The sequence below is a fragment of the Callorhinchus milii genome, unplaced genomic scaffold (genome assembly GCF_018977255.1).
Source record: "Callorhinchus milii isolate IMCB2004 unplaced genomic scaffold, IMCB_Cmil_1.0 Scaffold3, whole genome shotgun sequence".
Taxonomy (NCBI): domain Eukaryota; kingdom Metazoa; phylum Chordata; class Chondrichthyes; order Chimaeriformes; family Callorhinchidae; genus Callorhinchus; species Callorhinchus milii.
Window position 1 is genome coordinate 45,283,486 of NW_024704744.1, and position 21,607 is coordinate 45,305,092.

Sequence of the window (21,607 nt, forward strand, 5' to 3'; positions counted from 1 at the left end):
TATCAAATGCAAGGATTATTATTTAACCAGACAATTCAAAATGGTCTGTTCTGGGGAATGGCGCAAGCTGTACACATCTATAAACTGAACATCAGTACTCCATACAAATAAACTAGCAACATTGGGAAACATCCATGACATTCAAGACAGTTGCCAAGATGACTTAACCAGAGATGAAACACTGACGTTGGACCTTGTATGATCAATACTAAGCACTTGAAGATAAAATTTGTGGGCACTGTCCGAACATTTTTTGCCTCTGAATCAGAAAGTTGTGGATTCAAGCCCACTTCACGACTTGGCACTCATATAACAACAACTTGCACTTATATAGCGCTCTCCACACCGGGCAGCATCTCAGAACTCTTAACAATGGTGGAGCCCAAGGCCAAGCCAGGGGGAGGGGGAAGGTGACTGTAGGTATGGTCAAAAAGGAAGGTCTTCAGGCATGACCTGAAGATGGGAAGGAGGGGATGAGGCGAAGGGGTTGAAGGAGGAAGTTACAAAGTTTTGGGGTGCAGTGGCTGGAGGCACGGCTGGAGGTGGAGCGGAGGATTCAGGGTAAGCGGAGGAGGCCGGATGCACTAGAGCAGAGGCAGCAGGTACTGCTGTGGGGAGAGAGGAGGAGAGAGATAGGGGGGTTGCCAAGGAACGGGGGGATTTAAACACAAGAGTTAGGATCTTGAAGTCGAACCGCTCTGTGACAAGGAGCCAGTGGAGTTTGGCAAGGACTGGAGTAATCGGGCTACAGAGTTTGGTGCAGGTGAGAATGCGTGCGGCGGAGTTTTAAATAAGCTGCATTTTGTGAATAGTGGAGGAGGGGAGACTGGTGAAAAGGGCATTAGAGTAGTCGAGCCAAGAGGTGGCAAAGGCATGGACAAGGTTTTTGGCAGCTTTTGGGGTGAGGTATCGTTAGAGACGGGCAATGTGGCAGTGCTGGTCAGGGACCAGATGTGGGGGAGGAAGGATAACAGGGGATCGAACCAAATGCCTAAGTTGCGTACGGGTTCAGAGAGTTTTAAGGACAGGCTGGGTAGTTGGGGAGGTCGTACCCGTGGGACAGAAGACGTCAGCGGGAGCCAAAGAGTATGGCTTCCATCTTGTTGACTTTTAACAGCAGGAAATTTGCGCTCATCCATCTCCTGATGTCCGACAGACAAGCTGACAGAACATCAAGATAATCTAAGATGAAAGTACTGGGGGAATGCTGCATTGTTGGCGATGCTTCATTCTTTGGTTAAAACATTAAACTGAGCACCTGTCTCGAGAACTGAGGACATCCTCCCGACCTGAAAGGTGTTGTATAAAAGCAATTTGTTGTTTTTGTTGTTGTTGTCCACTTGCTCAGGTGGACATTAAAAATCCCATGGCTCTATTTGAAAAGAGAAGCGAGTTGCTCCTGGCCAACAATTCCCTAAATAAAATCGGTCACTCATTCTATGGCTGTTTGTGGGGCATTGCTGTGCTCATGTTGACTACCATATTTGCAACAAAACACAGAGTCACTCCACTTTACAGTATATCGTGTGAAACGCTTTGAAACGTCTTCCCATCATGAAAGGCACTATTACTAAATGTAAGAATCATTATGTGATAAACACCAACGTGCTTCCTGTCCCTTACTTCAACATTCCATTCCGGAGTCTCTCCACCTCATCCTGTGCCTCCTCACCTTCAAATCCTGCCTTACGACTATCCCTTCAAATGCCCTTTTGGCCAGTTTCCTTCCACCGCACCACCTATTTCAGCTCCCGCTTTGAAAAGTCTTCCTAGTGTGAAATATGCTATAAATACATGTTGCTGGTGTTGTTTAGTTACATTTTTTTAAAAAAATCAAACTTCCAGTTTACAAGATTTATGCAGCAACACATCAAAACAATAGCTACATGTAGCACAGTGTTAGTATCAGCTGTGCTCCATGCCTGGAAAGGAAGGAGCAACCACTGTAAGTTACCAAACAAAATATAATCCTGTAATGAGATATTTGGTATAGCGCCTTTTTCACATCAGAAGGACATCTTAAAGTGCTTCACACGAATCACCTGAGCAGGCAGATGGGAACTTGGGTGAGCAGCTCATCTGAAGGCCAGCACCTCTGACATCCCCATGCTCCACTAGAGGGTCATTTTAGACTATGTAAATTGAAGTCCCAATGTGGTATTTGACCAAACAACCTTCTGACACAGAGGGTAGAATGCTACACTGAGCTTAAGGTGACCCACAAATATTTGTAATTCACTTTACCTGAGTCACTCAAACTTAGCAAAGGGAGGGACTTGAATGAATGAAATTAAATGCATAAAGGAATGTCACTGAACTTGTCCTTCAAAAGCAAACAGCTCTGTGTTTTTGGTTGCACTAATACCTGCCTCCACAGGCTTTTCAGCTTGCTGTTTGATTTTGCTCATTGTTCAAATTTAATCTACCTTTCTTTTAAAAGATTATTACTCACATCTACTAAGTACTCCCACTACTTGGTTAAAGTTCCATTGTACATTTTGAAAAAAGAGGGGAGTTTCTTCAACATTCCCCCCAAATAAAATTAGTCATACATTTCATGGAGGTTTGGGAGACACTCCTGCACACTTCTGGGCTGCCCCGTTAGCCTACAAATACATAGCCACTTCACTATGCAGTAAATCCTGTGAAGTCCTTTGCAATGTCTTCCCAATGTTAAAGGCACTGTACCAATTATAATGATTATTATTATTATAATAAAAGTCTGTGAGTTTGAGACCTGCATGAGGACCCAAGTTCATTGTCTACAGTGCTGAGAGAGCGCTGCGTTATTGGTGGTGTCGTCTCTTGGAATGAGACGTTAAACCAAGGTAAATACTACTAGTACTATAGCAGCCATTCTGGTAAATCAAATCTTCCACTCAAGCAGGCAGAACACTGATCACTGACAGCCAGTTTAATAACTCCGTGTAAGGGTTATCCTCTTTGTTAGGATGACCCCAAACTTAAAGCAAAAGTGTCTTGAACTGAGATTGGTGAACACTGTTGACTTAAAGAAGATAGAAAATAACATACCACTTCCATTTTATACATTTTGAATTCAACGCCCTTTCAACAGAAACTCGAGAACAGAGAACTCCAAAACTTATCTGATATAAAACCCAAAGTTCCAGAAAGCAAATACATTATCAGATCTTAATATAAATATTTTCAAAAGGAGTCTAATCAGAAGACGCCATATTATTAATTACTATGAAACAGTATTATTAATAAGTATCTTCATTCCACTATGTCTTGCACCTTCCAAAGAAAAGTCGTGTGAAATTATCTGTGAATGGCCTCAAAATTATCCTCTTAGAAGCACATTTAAAACTCATCTGCTCTGTACTTAAGGATAGATCGTAATACAAGGTTTGACTGACTAGGAATCACAATTTCTTCTGGTTGATAGAATTTAGCTGAAATATTTTTTAAAAATGAATTAGAACAAAACTCTAGCAGGGCCCATGCAGAGGTAGCAAAATGTTTCACAACAATAAATGAATATAATCAATATTTTTTCTATAGGCGATTGTACAAGTTTGAAACAACACATGCAATATCTTACCGATTCAAGGCAGAAGCATAATGAAACTTAATGTGAAAGTTGCCCACCAGATCACAGGTCGGAAGCGTTTCCAAAGTTTCCACCAATGTTATTATGGCATCGTAGTCCTTGGTAAATAAAATCAAACAAAATAAGGGCATAACTAATTGCAAATTTAATTTTAGAAATTCTTTACAAACTAGTACAACAGATCTCTTCAGATAAACTATTGTCTCTTTTCATCAATAGTACGATAATAACATAGAAGACAAATGCCTGATAGTATCATTTCAAACTGAATTTCCATCAGATCCTCCCAATTGAAAGCAGAATGCTTTAATATTTCACAAATAAAAATTTTGTAAAGGTTCTTACAAAGTCTAAAAATTATATGAATGCACTTTTACTCGAATCAAAGGCACTGGGAGATTTTAAAGTGTTTGGGGGGAAAACAAAGAACTTTACAGCAATTCTAAGATTGCAATGCTCACCCTGATTTTAGAAGCACATTTTAATAAAATAGTATCTTAGATTTGAGTAAATACAGTTATTGATTCCCACAATTCTAACACAGAATGGATGCAAAAGTAGAAAACTACTGCCATCATACTCACCTCCCACTAGGCCGTTCAGCGGGACAACAATAATCTCAGTTCACTCAATTCCTCAAACTGTTTTGTGTTAACAATTAATAATTGAATTAATCTTTCAGTGTTAAATTGTTTTCTTTTTTTTAAATTGTATCGCTGGAACATTGACTTAAACCATTTATCCAAACCACAACAGTTAAAAACCTTGGTATGGACAAATGGGAGCGATCAGGGTAGAATGAGCAATTATTTGTTATACAATTTACAGAATAAAATGCAAGAGAAGAATTATTGAAGTTTTAAACACAAATGAGGTCAATAACCTCAAGTAATACATACCTGAATATCACGGTAAGAGAGAAGTAGATTAATTACAATATCGGCAGAGAGAAGCTCAACATTGTCCAGGCGTTTTCTTATTCTTGCTAGTTCTGAGGCCAACTCTTTGCCACTGTAAAGTTCACGAGCTTTCCTGATGTCATCCAGAATGGTTTCTCTAAAATACTGACTGTGATAGAACAAAGCACGTGCATCATCTGGTTTGTAATACTTACGAGAATGAACAGTTAGATTATATGTAAATAAAATTGATCACTCACTTCAAGTCTGATTGTGGGATACTGCTGTGTGCAAATTGGTTGCTGTACTGCCCACAAAAAGCACAATCAGTATGGTCTTTACAGTATATCCTGTGAAACTCAGGATATGCCCTTCACAGGTACCATTTACTCCGCTAACCTTTTCAAACACATACTGCACTGAGGGCCTTAGCCCTTCATCTATATTCTCAAAAAAGACATACCTAATGATCCATACCTTAAAGGGAACCTTGGGACATCCTTGCAGCATGAAGGGTGCTTTATAATTGTAAATTTGTTGTTGTTGATTAAAGGGTCTAAAGAATTGAATCAACTACAAAATATCTATGCTAGAGTATCTATGCAAACAGCTAAATAAGCAATTGGAAAGATTAATGCAAAAATTGGCTTTAAACAAAATTGTTTTCCTGGGGAATGTATTTTTCAATATAATATAAATAGTGCAGAAAGATAAGATTTGAATAAAGAATTACCTACCAAGAGCTGATGTGTGTAACTTTCAGCAGTTGAATGAAGCGATCCACTAATGGCATGCAGATAGGCCCAAGCAACAATTCAAAATTCGGCTGCATTAGCTCAGTCAAGCCCTTCATGAAGCTGCTCTCACAACAGTACACCTTGTTGTGTGGAGTGACCATATATGGTATAAAGCTGTAGTTTCCACAGGGCGTCTGTACCAAAAGGAACAGTTGAACAATTGTCAGAATCAGGACTCTCCAAATTTAGAGAAATTTTCCCTCTTTTTTTTCCCTCCTCCCTGTTTCCTTATCCTGACAAGCAATGCATCAACTGTAACTTCTAGGCATTACATCCAGGTAACTTTTGCAACTGAACGCCAGACGATGGAACTTGCCAGGAGGTGCCAGAAGACAGCTGCATTGCGAACAACAGGGCATTCTACAGAGCCCTGTGGAAATCACAAACTGATCTATTGTAGTGTTAAACATAAGCAATGAGAGGTTTCAAAAACTTGTCAACAGATATGTTATTTTCTGCACATATGGATAAGCAGTGTTAAGCAGCAGCAGAGCAAAGTCATTTTATTCTGGAGACAGTTTGTTCTCATAATGAATAAAATAAAATGCTTGAAATTCTAGGTCAACATGATATGCATCAGATTTTATGGGCTGGAGGCAGACACAGCCTCTTCCCCTCAAGAGGACAAATTGTGCCTCTCGCCTGTTCAACGTGATAAATATCACACTGAAAATTTTACCCCATCGTTTCGAAATGCAGGGTCACTCCATGGACAATTCTGGATGAATACACAAGTTTAGCTATTTTTTAAGCCTACAGGCCGACCCTATTATAAAGCAGCTCCCAAGAGGGTGAGTTCACTAATAATGCGGGTCTCCCATAGATCTGCAGTTGCTGGATGTATGAGCCAGACACGACAGCTGTGACAACCCACAGCAATTTATTTTACACATAGACCCATTATAAAATGGGATCTAATTTTATGACACCCAAGTCACCTCATTTATAACAAGGTTTACAGTGATTTCAGATTCAATACATAAATTATTTATTTTATACTCTTGATTCACCTGACCATGTTCCGCACAACCTTAAAAACATGAATGTTGAGAACATACTAAACCCCAATGTATGAATCTGTAAAAATACATTTGAAAAATGTTCCTCTCATTAGCCAGTCTTTACAGTTATCATTGTATCCATGGAAATATTTTAAAAAGGAGGTTTCTCCTGATGTGATGGCCAAACATGGCTGTTTGTAGGACGTTGTATGCAAATAGACAACCATGCTTGTTAAAATCTATTATTTTCAATTGTGTAAGTCTTTCAGAAAAATCTAGCCTTAAATACCACTTTAATGGTGAAAGTCAACCAAGGCAAATACTGGTTAACCACCTTTTCACAAAGCACTTGGTATGGATAAAATGTATTCATGACTTGTATAATAATAAATCACAATCAATTTGGAAATTAGGGATGCAATGTTGTTGATATTTTTCAACTTTGATACTTTGTTACCATGACACCAGCTCTAGCTGTAATACCAGCTGGTGAAATGGTAAAAATAAGATTCTGGTGAGAAGGTGACCAAGCAAAGCTCAAGTATTAAGTTCCATCTTGAGCCAAAAAAACACAAGTCAAGCAGGATGAAACAACAATGATAATATCCCAAATCATGACTCTGAGGAACAAGTAATCAGCAATACAAAAATCTCAGACATTTAACAGTAATCAGTTGGGGAAAAAAGTTCAAAGACAATTTCACAGACAATTTATGAACTTGAGTAGATTAAAAGGCTCAATTAACAGTGTGTGTGTGCTTGATGACTGGAACCCACAGAAGGCAACTGTTGAGATCTCAGCTGAGAAAACAGTACCTCAATAGCCAAAGATGAGATAGTGCAAAGGTATGCTGAAAGACCTGAATAGAAGGACATTAGGCGCATGAGCCGACAGAAGGAAGAACAGAATGGCAAAGCATAGTGGCATTATTAGTCAGGATGCTTATAATGTCTGAAGTTATTCATACATTTTAAGTTTATCTGGGAAATGGATACAATATTAGGCTTAGACCTGCATAACATTACTGGAGTGATTTCTGAAAGTAAAAGGTAGGTTAACACTGAAACTTAAAAAACCCATAAAGGTGAGCTACTATAATTTAATAGCTGGCATTGACTTTGTACTCATATAATTTGGGCTAACTTGTACAGTATTCATTTAACATAAATCGAACCATTTGAAATTTCAAACGTTGATCTTTTAAAGAGATGAGGATGTCTCATCTTAATTTCCTAGTTTGTACTGGACCTTTACAAATTTAATTGTTTTCTGTGTCATTGTCAGCCAAGTAAAATGCCAAACAGGAAGTCTCTGACAGAACAGCACTATATCTTAGTTTTCTACTATACTACCATCACTTTGTAATCAAAATTAGCATACTTATAGTTTAAGATATTCTTAATTTTAAGTGGTAACTTTCTGAAAACATGTGTGAAGCTTAGAGTGGTTTAGCACAATACACGTTGTATAGGAAAACACACTTTCAATATTTCTTTCATTGCTGTGTCACACATAATTTGATGGAAACAGACCAAGTAGGGGTTCTGGCTGAACAATCAAAGTTCCACTGTAACTCAGTTTTTGTTATGAATCAGCATTTTTAGCCGAGGCAGGCAGGTCTGCAGTACTCTAAGGTGCTGTTAATGGACAAGCAAGTCTGATTCTTTGCTGGATTTGGAGGAATAAATCAGTTCCTGGGGGCTGTGATTCTTCCTATTCAGTTCCAGATAACCCTGGAAAGGAACCTCTAACCAAAACTTCAACGAGAATAAAATTCACTCTCATCCTCGCACAAATTCCCCAATGTAAATATGTTTTGAAAGTGTTCTATTATCTGGGCATATCACTTTAAGAATTAAGCACAATTAAGAAAGAACCAATATGCAGAAGACAGGAAGTATAAAAAGGAGACTGGGAAAAGAGTAGGTGGTGTGGTTATTATTGTAGGTATGGTTATGCTTTGAGACACAATAAATTGAATAACTGAACAACAAACCTGTGCTTTGGAGTACGTCTTATTACTATTATAGGAAAGCCCCAAAATAAATGCATGCAACCAATAGCATGAAGCACAGCAAAATAACTTTATATCAAATCAGCACTAAAATGTGCATTATTAAATGGTCTATCTGATTTGAAGTAAATCAAGCATACTTACACTATTCTTCTGGAAAATAATTTCCTGAAACAATAACACAAAGACCAATCAGATATAATTATTAAGCAACCTAATCACAACTTGAGGTTCTTTCTGCTTGCACACATCTGGAAGTACATAAATTATGTTCCACTTTAATATGGAGGAAACAGTAACTGGAGTGTTTGAGCAAAATAGAACCGGCATCAAATGCAAGGGTTATTATTTGGGCCGAACGGCCTTCTTCTGTGCTGTAAATTTCTATGGTTCTATGTTTTTGCAAGGAACTAAAAGTTCTACAGCAAACTGTCCCAGCATGTGGAATTTCCCCTCAAAATGTTTTGTCATAGCTTTCATACAGTGGAGAGAAGTACTTTATGTTGAACTAACTCTCCCTACTTCAATACTGTGTATTGTTTCCCTTTCAGCATTCTTTCAAACATGCAAATTATTTTGTGATTTTTGTTTGTCTTAAATGTCTGAAATGCCAAGTCACACCCACAGAACAAAACATTTCATAGTTGAAAGTTGCGTTGCCAACTTATGTTCGAGTGAAGATACGCAAGTGCAAATTCCTTATTTGAACGCAGAAATTTGTGATGCAGTTTAGTTACTGTGCTTCAAGTGAGAACCTCTGACTCTATGTTAAGTTAAACATTATCTACGAATGCTCAATCACTCCCTTTATAGGCATTACCAATGAAACACAAAGACAGTTATGTTACAAACACAATAATAAATGCAAGAATTCTTATTACTATTAAAAAGAGTTTCTGGTACCTAGTGAGGGCTCAACTTGTGACTATTCTCCAGGGCGCAGGGGGTTGGGGGGGGGGGTCTCATTGGAGCTGAGCAAGGAGATATGCTTGGCAATACAATGTCAGAATCGAGTCCACTCTCTGTCGTGATCTGAGAAGTGCAGGGTTTGCAGTACTCTAGGGTGCTGCTTATGATAGCACAACCAAGCTTATCGGCAGGACTTGGAGGAGCAGATCAGTCAATGGGGGCAGGGACTCTTCCCACTTAGCTTTGTTTAAACCTGCAAACCAAAGAGTGGTTCCAGCTGGATAAGCAGCGAGAATGCTTACCAGACAGTGCTCTCATTGGCAAACCATGTGGTTTTAACCAGTTATGACTCCAGCAGTCCCCAAATGCACACTCTGGGGTCCCCAAGCCTGGGCTCTTACCAACCTGTGCCTAATACTCTCTGGAATTAGATAAACAGGATGCAGGGAGAGTGTGCATTCCATTCTAATAAATATCTCGGAAATTTCCAAGTGTAGATGGGATGCATGGAACTCTCAATTTGGATACTCTTAAACATGGTAATGGTTTCCACAGGTGTCAGACACCCAGTTAACCAAAAAGAAATCCATTAAGAGTAATATCTAATTGACATTGACAGTAAAAGCAGATTATTTACTGCTAATAAGGCGTCCAGTCACATTCAGGACCAATTAGCTGTTTCTTGAGGTATGTAATTAGGTCAAACTTCTATAAAAAGTGTATTTGACAGTACCTTCCCTTTGAATTATGTCTCAGTAAAAGGAGATGGTTAATTGCTTAATGGTCTCCTTAGTCATAAGAGTGCACGCCTAGTGGATTCCACTATAATTTGTAAGTTATTTACTGCCATTTCCAAATTTTACAGAATGACGCATTCAAATCACGCAACCCATTAAAACATAAACAGGAATGTGTGCACTAAAGGTAATCGACCATGTTGATCCTCCATTTACAGGGATGGAAGATAACAATCTGTTGATCCAATACCAAATTGTAAAACCAAGTTGACTTTGCAGACTCAATTCAACAATTTGCCACATTAAAACCTAGGGTAAAAGGTGTCGAGTTACAATGAGTATGAGTGGCTGGGAAAATCTGAGTTATATTGCTTCGAGTTGAGAAGATTAAATGGTGCTCTGATTAAGTAATTTAATTTAATGAGGGCAATGGACAAGCAGGATCAACATATAAATGATGACCCGGAAGAAGAAAAGAAGAAGAAACTGCGATTGGAAACCACCTAGATTTCTATTGTGTATTTTATTAGCTGCAGTAAGCAAGTGCTAGAAAATAATAACTTGTGTACTGTACCTGTAATGACTGTAGTGAGTCAGAGTTTGTATCACTGTACAAAATGATATTATTTGCCATGCTGAAACTCTCTCGAACTCCAAGATGATAGAAAAGGGAAGGCTGACGGAAGGCATCACTCATCTCTACCACCGCAATACCTGCAAACAAACAAATAGCATATTATTTCAACTATACAATCCCATTTCGCCCACAAAACATAGTCACTCCACTTTACAGTATATTCTGTGAACCGCATTGAGACGTCTCAAAGACATGATAAGGCGCTAAATCAAATGCAAGGATTATTATAAAAACTAATATTGTTAAATTTGAAAAATGTAAATTCCAGCACAAAAGAAAAACATTGAGCTCATTTCTTTGAGCTCAGAGTCGACAGACACTAATGCTAGGGGCAGTACAGTCAGATGTGCTAGCCTTGACAGTATATTTGGTAAAGCTCTTTGAGACATTTTGAAGATGTGATAAGGCGCTATATCAAATGCAAGGATCATTATTATTATTATTATCTGCCTGTTCAGGTGGGTGTTAAAGATCCCATAACACTATTTGAAATGAGAAGGAAGTTTGGCCAACTAACCTCTAGATAAAATTGGTCACTTATTTGATAGCTGGTTTGTGGGAAATTGCTATACCCAAATGGTTGCCCTGAGATATCAACTACTGTATTATTGCATCACTGAGTCTTGCTATCCATTTCAAATAATGTTATCACTTAAGCAAATTATTGCAACAGCCATTTTAATCTTATCTGGCTCAAATCCATCTAATCCCACAAGGTCAATGCAAAGAAAAATTGATACCAGAGAAATGTGCAAATCTCATTACATTATGATGTGCACTATAATCCAATTCTCATTGCTGTCTGTAGGGCTTATTTATTGTACTAAGACAAATCTGCTCTAGGATGGAATAAAAACATCTTAAAGGCAACAAATTTAATAATTTCTTATAAGACCAAGTGCTTAGAATTCATCTGCTCAGATTGTTCCCATCACTACCACAAACCAGCAACAGACTTGAAACCATCAGTAATTTGCCCAAGTATTGATTAGCATTAAATACTCTCTTCTGATAATATTCTAGAATGTCCATCTCATCGCCGACATTCAATCCAAGCTGAGTGTTTTTACACAAATAACAATTTCTCAAATAGTACAGTGTAGGAGCCATTCTGCTCCAAGAAGTATTGATCCTTCACTGTCAACAGTGTCAATACCATTCCTGTCCATACATCTTGCATTTTTTCACAGAGTTAATCAATAGTACATTAAATGCTTTTGTTGGGAGTCTGTTCAAATAATCAATGCTGTCTCTTCATAACAGAGAGAGTATAGAATACAAACATCAATTAGGCTTGACTGATGGAAGAGAATCCATTTCAGTGCCCAACATTCCTCTCCTGGTGAATAGAATGCTTTGTTAAGTATTCTTTTTTGTGTCCGCCGGGTGTCTGATACATGTGGAGATCACCATGCTTATGAGGATTCAAACCAGACAAAATTCCATGTGGTAGGTGGCATGCATATGTGGAAATTACTCCATATGGAATGTGCTCTCTCTCCCTGGAGGGATGCATCTTGCTTATCTAATTCCAGAGAATATTAGGTACAGGTTGGCAAGAGCCAAGGCTTGGTGACCCCAGTGTTTGTGTTGGGGTACTGCTGGAGTCTAACCAGCTAAAACCGCAGAGCTTGCCATCAGGTACTGTTTGCTGCTTGTCCAACTAGGACCACCCAAGCAATCTTTGGCTTAGAGGGTTAACAGCTTAGTGAGAATAATAATAAATTACAAGTCATCTTTTGGCAAGGTTTACAGCTTAATTTGAATCATATTTACTGTCCTTATACAGGCTGACCTTGAACAAATTCAGCTTCACACTAAGGACCAGCTGAATTTGTTCTTAAAATGTGTCAGGCCATTCATAAGTGAGGTTATCAGCGACCAGAGTACCAGTCCTCAGAAAAGTCACTGGTTGAGAATCACTAGCCTGAAGAGGTTTAACAGAAAAACATGTACGAGATATCGTTCCCCAGTTTGTTCACATTGTTGTAGGAGGAAAGGTGTGTGAACTGAACTATGTTCACCAGTGTAACATCTGTGAGAAGACATTGCTGAGCAATTGCTGAGCTCTTTGGCTAGAGGCTTACATCTGCCAGTTTTGCATTTAAAACAGAGTGAAAAGGAATCTGAATACAGATGCAAAGATATCAAAGATATCAGACTGACTGAGAGACAAACCAGGCACGTACACATGCATCCTGCCAAACATATCCAAGTATCGTACAAAGAACATGGGAAATGACAGACAACTATGTTTGAAATATTTCCTGGATCATGATCCTACACAGGAATTTAAAAAATGTCAGGTCGTCTGGAAAGAATGGGCAACATTCATTACAGTTCCAAATACCTTTAGATTTTCTAAATCGTTTTGTGGTTAATACACCACCTAATGTTTTTGCTTCTAATGCAATATTTGTTGCACGATCAACTGAAATTACAAGATTGAAAACTGGGTAAGTGATGGATGGGGGGATGGGGAAGGGGGAGACAGAGAAAAGAGGAGAAATTTCACACTACTCTAGACTTGCAGTTTTTCATAGCGTGCAGAATTCAGCAAAGGCTTAAATTCATTCTTAATTTTGAAGCGGCCTTTTCTGTGCCTCCACCCTCGACACAAGGACCACTGCAGTCCTGAATGATTGTCTGTCAGAAATTAAGTCCTGGATAAGAGCCATCTTTTTCCAGTTGAATGTCAATAGGACAGAGGCCCTCCTACTTGGTTCCCATCAGCACCTCGTCACCTCAGGCGCTGACAGTATCACTATTCATGGATGGATACATGAATCTACACCTCACTGAGCCAGTCTGGAAACTTGGTGTCCTGTTCAGCCCTCAACTGTCCTTTAAATCCTACATCCATGCCATGACCCATTCTGCCTTCTCCCACCTCCACGTCTTGGCCACAACCTCTCCTCAGGCTGCCAAGACCCTCATCCGTGCTTTCATCACTTGCAGGCTTGATTACGCTAACTCCCTTCTCGTCAGACTTCCCAACATTTCTCTCCACAAGGTGCAGATTACTCATATCTCTGCAGCTCATGTCCTGACCTGCACCAGTCTCTGTGAGATGATCACCCCAACCCTCTCCCGGCTTCACTGGCTCCCCATCCCCCAGAGGATAGAGTTCAAAATCTTCGGCCTCGCTTTGAAAGCCTTCCATGATCTTACCTACTTCTGCAACCTACTAAAATATTACAACCTGTCTGCTCCCTCCACTTGGTAGGCACTGGCCTGCTCCATATTCCTCATCCTGCCTGCCCCACCATCGGTAGTTGGGTCTTCAGCCTTTCTGCCCCGACCCGCGGGAACTCAATCCTGGAGTACCTTTGCCTCGCCTATCCCTAACCCTAAGTCTTTGTCTCCTTAAGGGCCCATCTCAAGAACTGCCTCTTTGACAGTACCTTCAATCATCCTCCCAGCCCTCCACTCCTCTTCATTCCAACCCACATCAAACTCTCGACTGTCCAGTGCCTTCCAAAGTTCTCCTGACGTGAAAGGCGCTATATAAATACAATTTGTTGGTGTAGTTCTTATAAATGCTATGAAAAATAATCTAGAACCAAGTGGAAAACCCCACCCCCAAGTTTTAAGAACAATTCTCCGTTACATCAACACATTTTTATGGACTGGGGGGTCATTGGGGCAGATTTTCTTAGTGCCAGTAATTTTACCTCACACTTAAGTGAGCTATTATAGTCTAGATGCTCAGGGTATAAATAGTGATGGTTAACATGACTTCCAACGTTCTATTATAGGTTTTAGACAGCAAAACAAAACTACTAAAAAACTATCTATTGAATTATTAGGGGCCAGATCCATTGAGCTTGAATAGCGTTGCAAATCCCACTTTTTGAAGAGGCATAATACACTAACAAAGTTATATCACAGCCAATAGGCTTAACCAAATAAGTTTCATGTTGGTTTTGTAATTCCTGTCAGGATTTCCATTATTGAAGGACAAATATGAGCATTGAAGCGATACTAATGACCATATCAAACCAGCTAGTCAATATACAGCGTACACCAACCTATTGCCATTGCTTCATTATTCTGGTCAAGGGTAATATTGTTATGAAGTAAGTTTTTTAATACAATATGTTGTATTTGATGAAAGATTGTTGTACGTCACTGAGGGATCTAGAAATTGTAACAGTTGCAACAAAAGGCAACACATTGCAGGTATCAAATCTGTGCATGAAACATGAATGAACTGTTGTGGACAAAGAAGCACTGTGTAAAAAAAAGGTCAACAAACTGTACAAAACATCACACATAAATACAAGTACTTTTGAAAAATGCAGACATAAAAATCTGGCCTCAAAGTTGTATTACAGTGAATTAAACATAGCATTATAAAGAAGTCACTTACAGAGAATAGGCAATTGACAAAATTTCTAGGAATTACTTCCTTTTCAGTGAATATAATCCCTTCAAAATAATTGTGTACAGGAATTGAATTGCCTTTTGGTGCAGCTGTTACAATGTGCCTGTCCTAAAGTAAATAATAAGCAAACAACGAAATAAATAAGGCTCTACTTCTCTGGATCCATGTATTGCTTTACCAAATAGCTATCCGATTCCCTCTTCAATTAGCTGACAGAAGTACGCCCTAAAAGATTTTGACTTCATGGGGATATAGAAAACATATCCACATATATTCTCCATCATTGTAACTAGGTTTCCATTGATAAAAATCAGTATTCTTCAGGCTTTCCAATTTTCTCTGAATCAAGGTAACACAATTGCATCGTTACAAAAATGTCCCGACTTCTGAGGTAAGGTTGCCACAGACTTTGCTTCATTTGTGCATCTATGCAATGAGTAACATTATCCTTGCTGCCCAATGTACAATGCCCACAAAGCAACTACCAGAATTTAACCATTTTGTAATTGAAAAGATCTCTAAAATAAAACATCTGAAATCAAGAAAATGTAAAATAAACATGAATGTTATCCGTCAAAAAATGCACAAGATAAATGTGAAACTTGCAGCTCCAAACGTGACCCAGAGATACAATACAAAATTACATTTGTGTAGAAACAAAAACAGAAGTCGCTGGGAACACTCAGCAGGTCAGGCAGCATCTATGGAGAAAGGAAAGTGAGTCAACGTTTCGGGTCCACGACCCTTCGTCAGAACCCATTTGTCTACAGCCTTTCACATCGGGAGGACGTCCCAAGGTGCTGGATAGTCAGAGGTTTGGACCCGACCTGGTTGTGTGGGTGGGGGGGGGGGGGGGGGGGATAAGGGAGGGTGGAGCGCAGGGAGAGTAGATATCCATACAGGTATTTCAATCTTCATGGGTCACAAGGGAACTTGCAAAAACTTGACACAAAAGAAGGAGGGTGGCCAAAGGCACGATCAAAGAGGAGGGTCTTGAGGTGTGCCTTGAAGGAGGCAAGGGAGGGAGCGAGGTGAAGGGAATGTGGGATGGAGTTTCAGAGGGTGGGGCAGAGAAGCTAAAGGCCCGACCGCCGATGGTGGGCGAGTCGAGCGGGGCACATAGAGCAGGCCGGAGCCTGCTGAGCGGAGAAAATGGACAGTTGATAAGGGGTTAGCAGGTCGGAGAGAGAGGAAGGAGAGGGCAAGGCCATGGAGGGCCTTGAGGGTGAGGACGAGAATTTTGAACTCGTTCTGCTGAGGGATGGGGAGCCAGTGGAGTCGGCCGAGTGGGTGTGTGATGGGGTCATGCATGCTGGTGCAGCAGAGGACATGAGCTGCAGAGTTCTGGATGATCTGCAGCTTGTGGAGGGAAGAGTTGGGAAGGCCGACAAGCAGGGTGTTGGCATAGTCGAGCCTGGTTGAGTCCCGAGCTAGCATATACCTCTATTAAAGGGGAAGTGTTATAACAGAGGCTATCTCATGTTAGAACAATAAAGTAATTTGGGTATGTGATGTGGTAAATAAGAACATAAGAATTAGGAGCAGGAGTAGGCCATTCGGCCCCTCAAGCCTGCCCCGCCATTCGATAAGATCATGGCTGATCTTCAGACCTAACTCTAATGACCTGTCCTATCCCCATATCCCCTAATCCCTCTATTTTTTAAAAATCTAACAGTCTCAGCCTTGAAAATGTTTGAGGACTGAGCATCTACTGAGCAGCCTTCTGGGGTAGTGAATTCCATAAATTCACTACCCTCTGAGTGAAGAAATGTTTTTTCAACTCTGTTCTAAAAGGCTGACCCTTAATTTTAAGACTGTGACCCCTGGTTATAGATTCTCCTACCGGGGAACAGTCCCTCAGTGTCTACTTTATCAGCCCTTTAAGAATCTTATGTTTCAATAAGATCTCCCCTAATTATTTTGTACTCTAGAGAATACAGCCCTAGTTTATTCAGCCTATCCTCATAGGTCAGTCCCCTCATCCCAGGTACTAACGTAGTGAATCTATGCTGCACCCCCTCAAGGGCAAGTATGTCCTTTTTTAAATAAGGAGACCAAAACTGCACACAATACTCTAGGTGCGGTCTCACCAAAGCCCTACACAGTTGCAGCAAGACTTCCCTACTCTTGTACTCTAAACCTTTTGCAATGAACGCTAACATGCCGTTCGCCTTCTTATTTGCTTGCTGCACCTGCAAACTAACTTTTTGAGACTGGTGTACAAGGACACCCAAATCCCTCTGAACTCTAACACTATCTAATCTCTCTCCCTCTAGAAAATAATTTTTTTTTTATTTTTTCTACCTAGGTAAATAACTTCACACATTAAATTCCATCTGCCACCTACTCGCCCACTCCCCTAGCCTATCGATATCCCGTTGCAATCTTTTGCATCATCCTCAGAGCTTACTCTCCCACCTAGTTTAGTGTCATCCATGAATTTAGATACAGTACATTCAATGTCCTCCTCTAGATCATTATTGAAAGAAAACAAAAACAATGTTCATCCTTTTTAATGGGGGCAACAAAAGAGGCACAAAAAGTGAGTAGCAGATAAACTTTAAACTTAAACTTGCCAAATTGCAAATTACAATTATCACATGAACAGTTGAGGTTGGAAACTGAAGAACACTTGAGCTATTTGATGCATGAAGATTTACAACACAAGTCAAACTGAAGGACCATAAAATCTACCGTCTTTTCTCAAACACCGTGCATGGATGTCCACAGTATACAACCTTCTTTTAAAGTAATTTAGCTGGATAATAATAATAATAATCCTTGCACTTGATATGGCACTTTTCATGTCTTATAGACGGCTCAAAGCGCTTCACAGAATACATTGTAAAGTTAATTGACTGTATATTTTGTGGGCGAAATGCGGCAGCCAATTGTGCACAGCAGTGTCCCACAAACAGAAGTGGATTGAGTGACCAAATTATTATCGTTTTTCTTTCTTGAGGGATTATTATCAGGCATGTGGAGTAAGGAAACTGGGTCCAAGGTTTTACCCTGCTGGATAAAATAAGGATATGTTATTCCATGTTTTTCCTTCATCACTAACGCATTTCATTATTTTTTCGTCAAATGGAGCTTATGATGGCGGAGCTGGTGGGCTGGGGTTTAAGTATTGAACAGTACATTTTTTTAAACTGTGCACCAAAATGTCCCCTTCCTCTTAGAAATGCCTTGTGGAATGCTGAATGAATAAATATAATAAAATATAATAATAATCCTTATATTTAATATAGCACCTCATCACAGCTTCAAGGTGTCTCAAAGCGCTTTGCAGAATATACTGTAAAGTGAAATGACTGTACATTTTGTGGGCAAAATGCGGCAGCCAATTGCACACAGCAGTGTCCCACAAACAGTCATGGATTGAGTGACTAAATATTTTTTTTAAAAATGCTTCAAAGGGATTATTACTCCCGGAAAAGCGATCTGCCAATTAACTAACAACCAGGTTTCTACATACTGCTAGGTGAACAGAGGCGGATGGAGTAAGGAAATTTTTCCAATGTTTCACCCTACCCGGGAATCAAACCCAGGTCCTCTCGCTTGGGAGACGAATGCTCTAACCACAACGTTACAGGATTCAGATATTGAGAAGTATAACTCAGTATCTAAGCAAAAATACAACAATGTTTCAAGACTTCTTTTGACGTCTCAGTTTATTAGCAGAAAACGCCCCTTCATTGCGCAGAGCAGTGACTGGGTTTCTAAATTAACATTTGTTTTACAGTCTCTCCATATCTAATCCCCATAAAGCAGCAACATCACTAAATAGAGTTGTGGGCTAAAGCTGCTAAATTAAGACAACTAAGCATTTTTCTGTCATCCGCCCACAATGACCTTTGAAAAGTTTACCACAAAAATATCAGGGTGTGTGCATAATAGGTTTTGCATCACAATTTTTTTTTATAAATTTGAAGTGGGTGGTGACAAAGGGAAACACAGTAAACTCCTGATAACTCCTCAATCCAAAGGAAAGGCCTCAGTGACGAGTTATCCAAAACGGCGTGTTTATGCATAAGTATAAATACATAAATAAACACAGCTGGGACACTGACAGCCTGATGACTTAAGTGGTAGTGACAAGCTAAGCCAGGGTCAAATTATCAGGAGTTTGCTATAATAATAATAATCCTTGCATTTGATATCGCGCTTTTCACGTCAGGAGGACATCCCAAAGCGCTTCATAGAACACACTGTAAAGTGAATTGACTGTATGTTTGTGGGCGAATATAACTGGAATTAACATCTAGAATTGACTTGATACAGTATTAAATACCGACAGAGTACTTTGGTCTCTTTTGTAAAACAGCATTAACATTATTGGGGTCAAATTTAAGAATGAAATATAAATAAAACGAATGATGCTTTGATATACAGTAAGATATGGTGAGGAAAGTGAGATCTATTTTTTAAGTATTGCACCCAAGTTATGTTGACATATTACTTGCAAACTGTTGATACATGTACCAGATCTAATAAAAATACAATGTAACTAAGATACTGAATAACATTTATAATAGTGCTCTTCATTCAGGGTAGTTTTGAGGAACACTTAAGAGGATCAACTGCAGTTATTCTGGAAGAATTTAGCACTTTAGTGTTAGTCGAAAACAGCAAACCAATATTACATTCTCTGAGCATGAGAAACAATGCAGCAATTTCAAGCAGTTTTCAATTTGGAAACTAGAAGTACACAAGATTAGCTCAGTGGGAAATCTACATGAACACAATGTCCTTTTAGATGAAAGTTCTGAAAGTTGTGTGAAATCTTTCCAGTTAATGGATGCAGCTCTGCTTGGATTATTTATTAAGGAATCCCATAAGAATTAACTCCAATCTTAAACTATAGACAGAAGGCCATTCGGTCCATTGTGTTTGTACTAGCTCTTTGAAGCAGCAATTCACTGAGTCCTATTACATACTTTTACCACACAGCCCCACAAATTATTCTGTTTTAGATATCCATCTTGTTCCCTTGTTAAATTTAATATGAATTCTGCTTCAACTACTGTACCTGGCAGGCATGCTACATCCTTAAAAACTCTGTGTGCATAAAAAAACCACTCCCCATTTCCTCCTTTGGTAATCATATTAAATTGATGCCGTCTAATCATGACTCATTGACCAATGAAAATAATCTCTCCTCATTTACTATACCAAAAGACCCTCATGAACTTTAAATAACTTTTCCTCAACCTTCCTTGTTCTATAAGCCCAGTTCCTCTGGTCTCTGTTCATAAATCAAACCATGCCTGGTATCATCCTAGTAAATCTCCCCTGTAACTGGTCTATGGCCATGTCATCCCTTCTTAAAATGTGGTGACCAAACGAAAGCCAATACCTCCAGCTAACATTATGTATAAGTTATAAATAACACCTCTGTTTTTATATTCTAAGCCCTTAGCTATAAACAACAACAACAACAAGATTCCATTTATAAAGCGCCTTTCACGTCAGGAGGACGTCCCAAGGCACTGCACAGTTGGGTCATGACCCGAGCAGGGGGGAAATGGTCAGGGTGAGGGGAGGGAAGGGAGGGAGAGAGGAGGGGGGAAATGGTCAGGGTGAGGGGAGGGAAGGGTGGGAGCGAGGAGGAGGAAGAGAGTCGAGAGGGGAGCTGAAGGCTCGGTCAAAGAGAAAGGTTTTGAGACCGGCCTTGAAGGAGGAAAGGGAGAAGGCGGCGAAGGCACTGGGGGATGGAGTTCCAGAGCCTCGGGGCTGAGAGGCTGAAGGCCCGACCACCGATGGTAGGGCGGTTGGGGCGGGGGACGTGGAGCAGACCGGAGCCAGAGGAACGGAGGGTACGGGCGGGTAGGTAGGGGGATAGTAGGTCGGAGAGGTAGGAGGGAGCAAGGCCGTGAATGGCCTTGTAGGTGAGGATGAGGATCTTGAATCAATCCTCTGGGGGATGGGGAGCCAGTGGAGGCGAGCGAGGGTGGGAGTGATGTGGTCCCGAAGCCTGGTGCGGGACAGTACACGAGCTGCAGAGTTCTGAATGACCTGCAGCTTGTGGAGGGAGGTGGTGGGAAGGCCGGCGAGGAGAGAGTTCCCATAGTCCAGCCTTGAGGTGACAAAGGCGTGGACCAGAGTTTCAGCAGCGTGAGGGGTGAGGTAGTGCCGTAGTCTGGCGATATTCCGGAGGTGATGGAAGGCGGTGCCAGTTGTGGTGCGGATGTGAGGGAGAAAGGACAGCTCAGGGTCGAACAAAACGCCGAGGTTCCTGACTGGCTTTGAGAGGTGGAGAGTGCAGCCTTGGATGCTGATGGTGTCAGCGCCTGAGGTTCGGAGGCGCTGACGTGAGCCAATCAGGAGGGCCTCGGTTTTTCGCACGTTGAGCTGAAGAAAGTTGTCTCTCGTCCAGGACTCGATGTCGGACAGGCAGGCTGTCAGGACATCGGTGGTCGTGGAGTTGAGAGTAGAGGAGGAAAGGTAGATAAAATCTAGGATCTCATTAGCTTGCTTCAAAATTTTGTCCACCTGCCTTTACAAATATAAGTATGTTACCAAAACTTGCATTTATATAGTACTCTTCTGGCAGGATAGCGTTTTGCAGCACATTTCCCTTACTGCTTTCTACCCCCCCCCCCCCCCCGAAAATGGGGAGTTATTACCCAATGCATTGCTTGTTGTTTT

General features: G+C 40.3%; 1 protein-coding gene across 1 annotated transcript in view; it reads right to left on the reverse strand.

Moving 5' to 3' along the window:
• Nucleotides 1–21,607, reverse strand: part of map3k5 (mitogen-activated protein kinase kinase kinase 5) — a 92,253-nt gene that overhangs the window by 60,000 nt on the left and 10,646 nt on the right. Inside the window, exons 2-6 of the mRNA XM_042332992.1 lie at nucleotides 10,507–10,644; nucleotides 8,431–8,454; nucleotides 5,211–5,404; nucleotides 4,474–4,642; nucleotides 3,566–3,672 (exon numbers count right to left, since the gene is read on the reverse strand). Of these exons, the coding sequence (XP_042188926.1) occupies nucleotides 3,566–3,672; nucleotides 4,474–4,642; nucleotides 5,211–5,404; nucleotides 8,431–8,454; nucleotides 10,507–10,629 (617 nt within the window). The 5' untranslated portion in view covers nucleotides 10,630–10,644. The remainder of the gene's footprint in view (nucleotides 1–3,565; nucleotides 3,673–4,473; nucleotides 4,643–5,210; nucleotides 5,405–8,430; nucleotides 8,455–10,506; nucleotides 10,645–21,607) is intronic.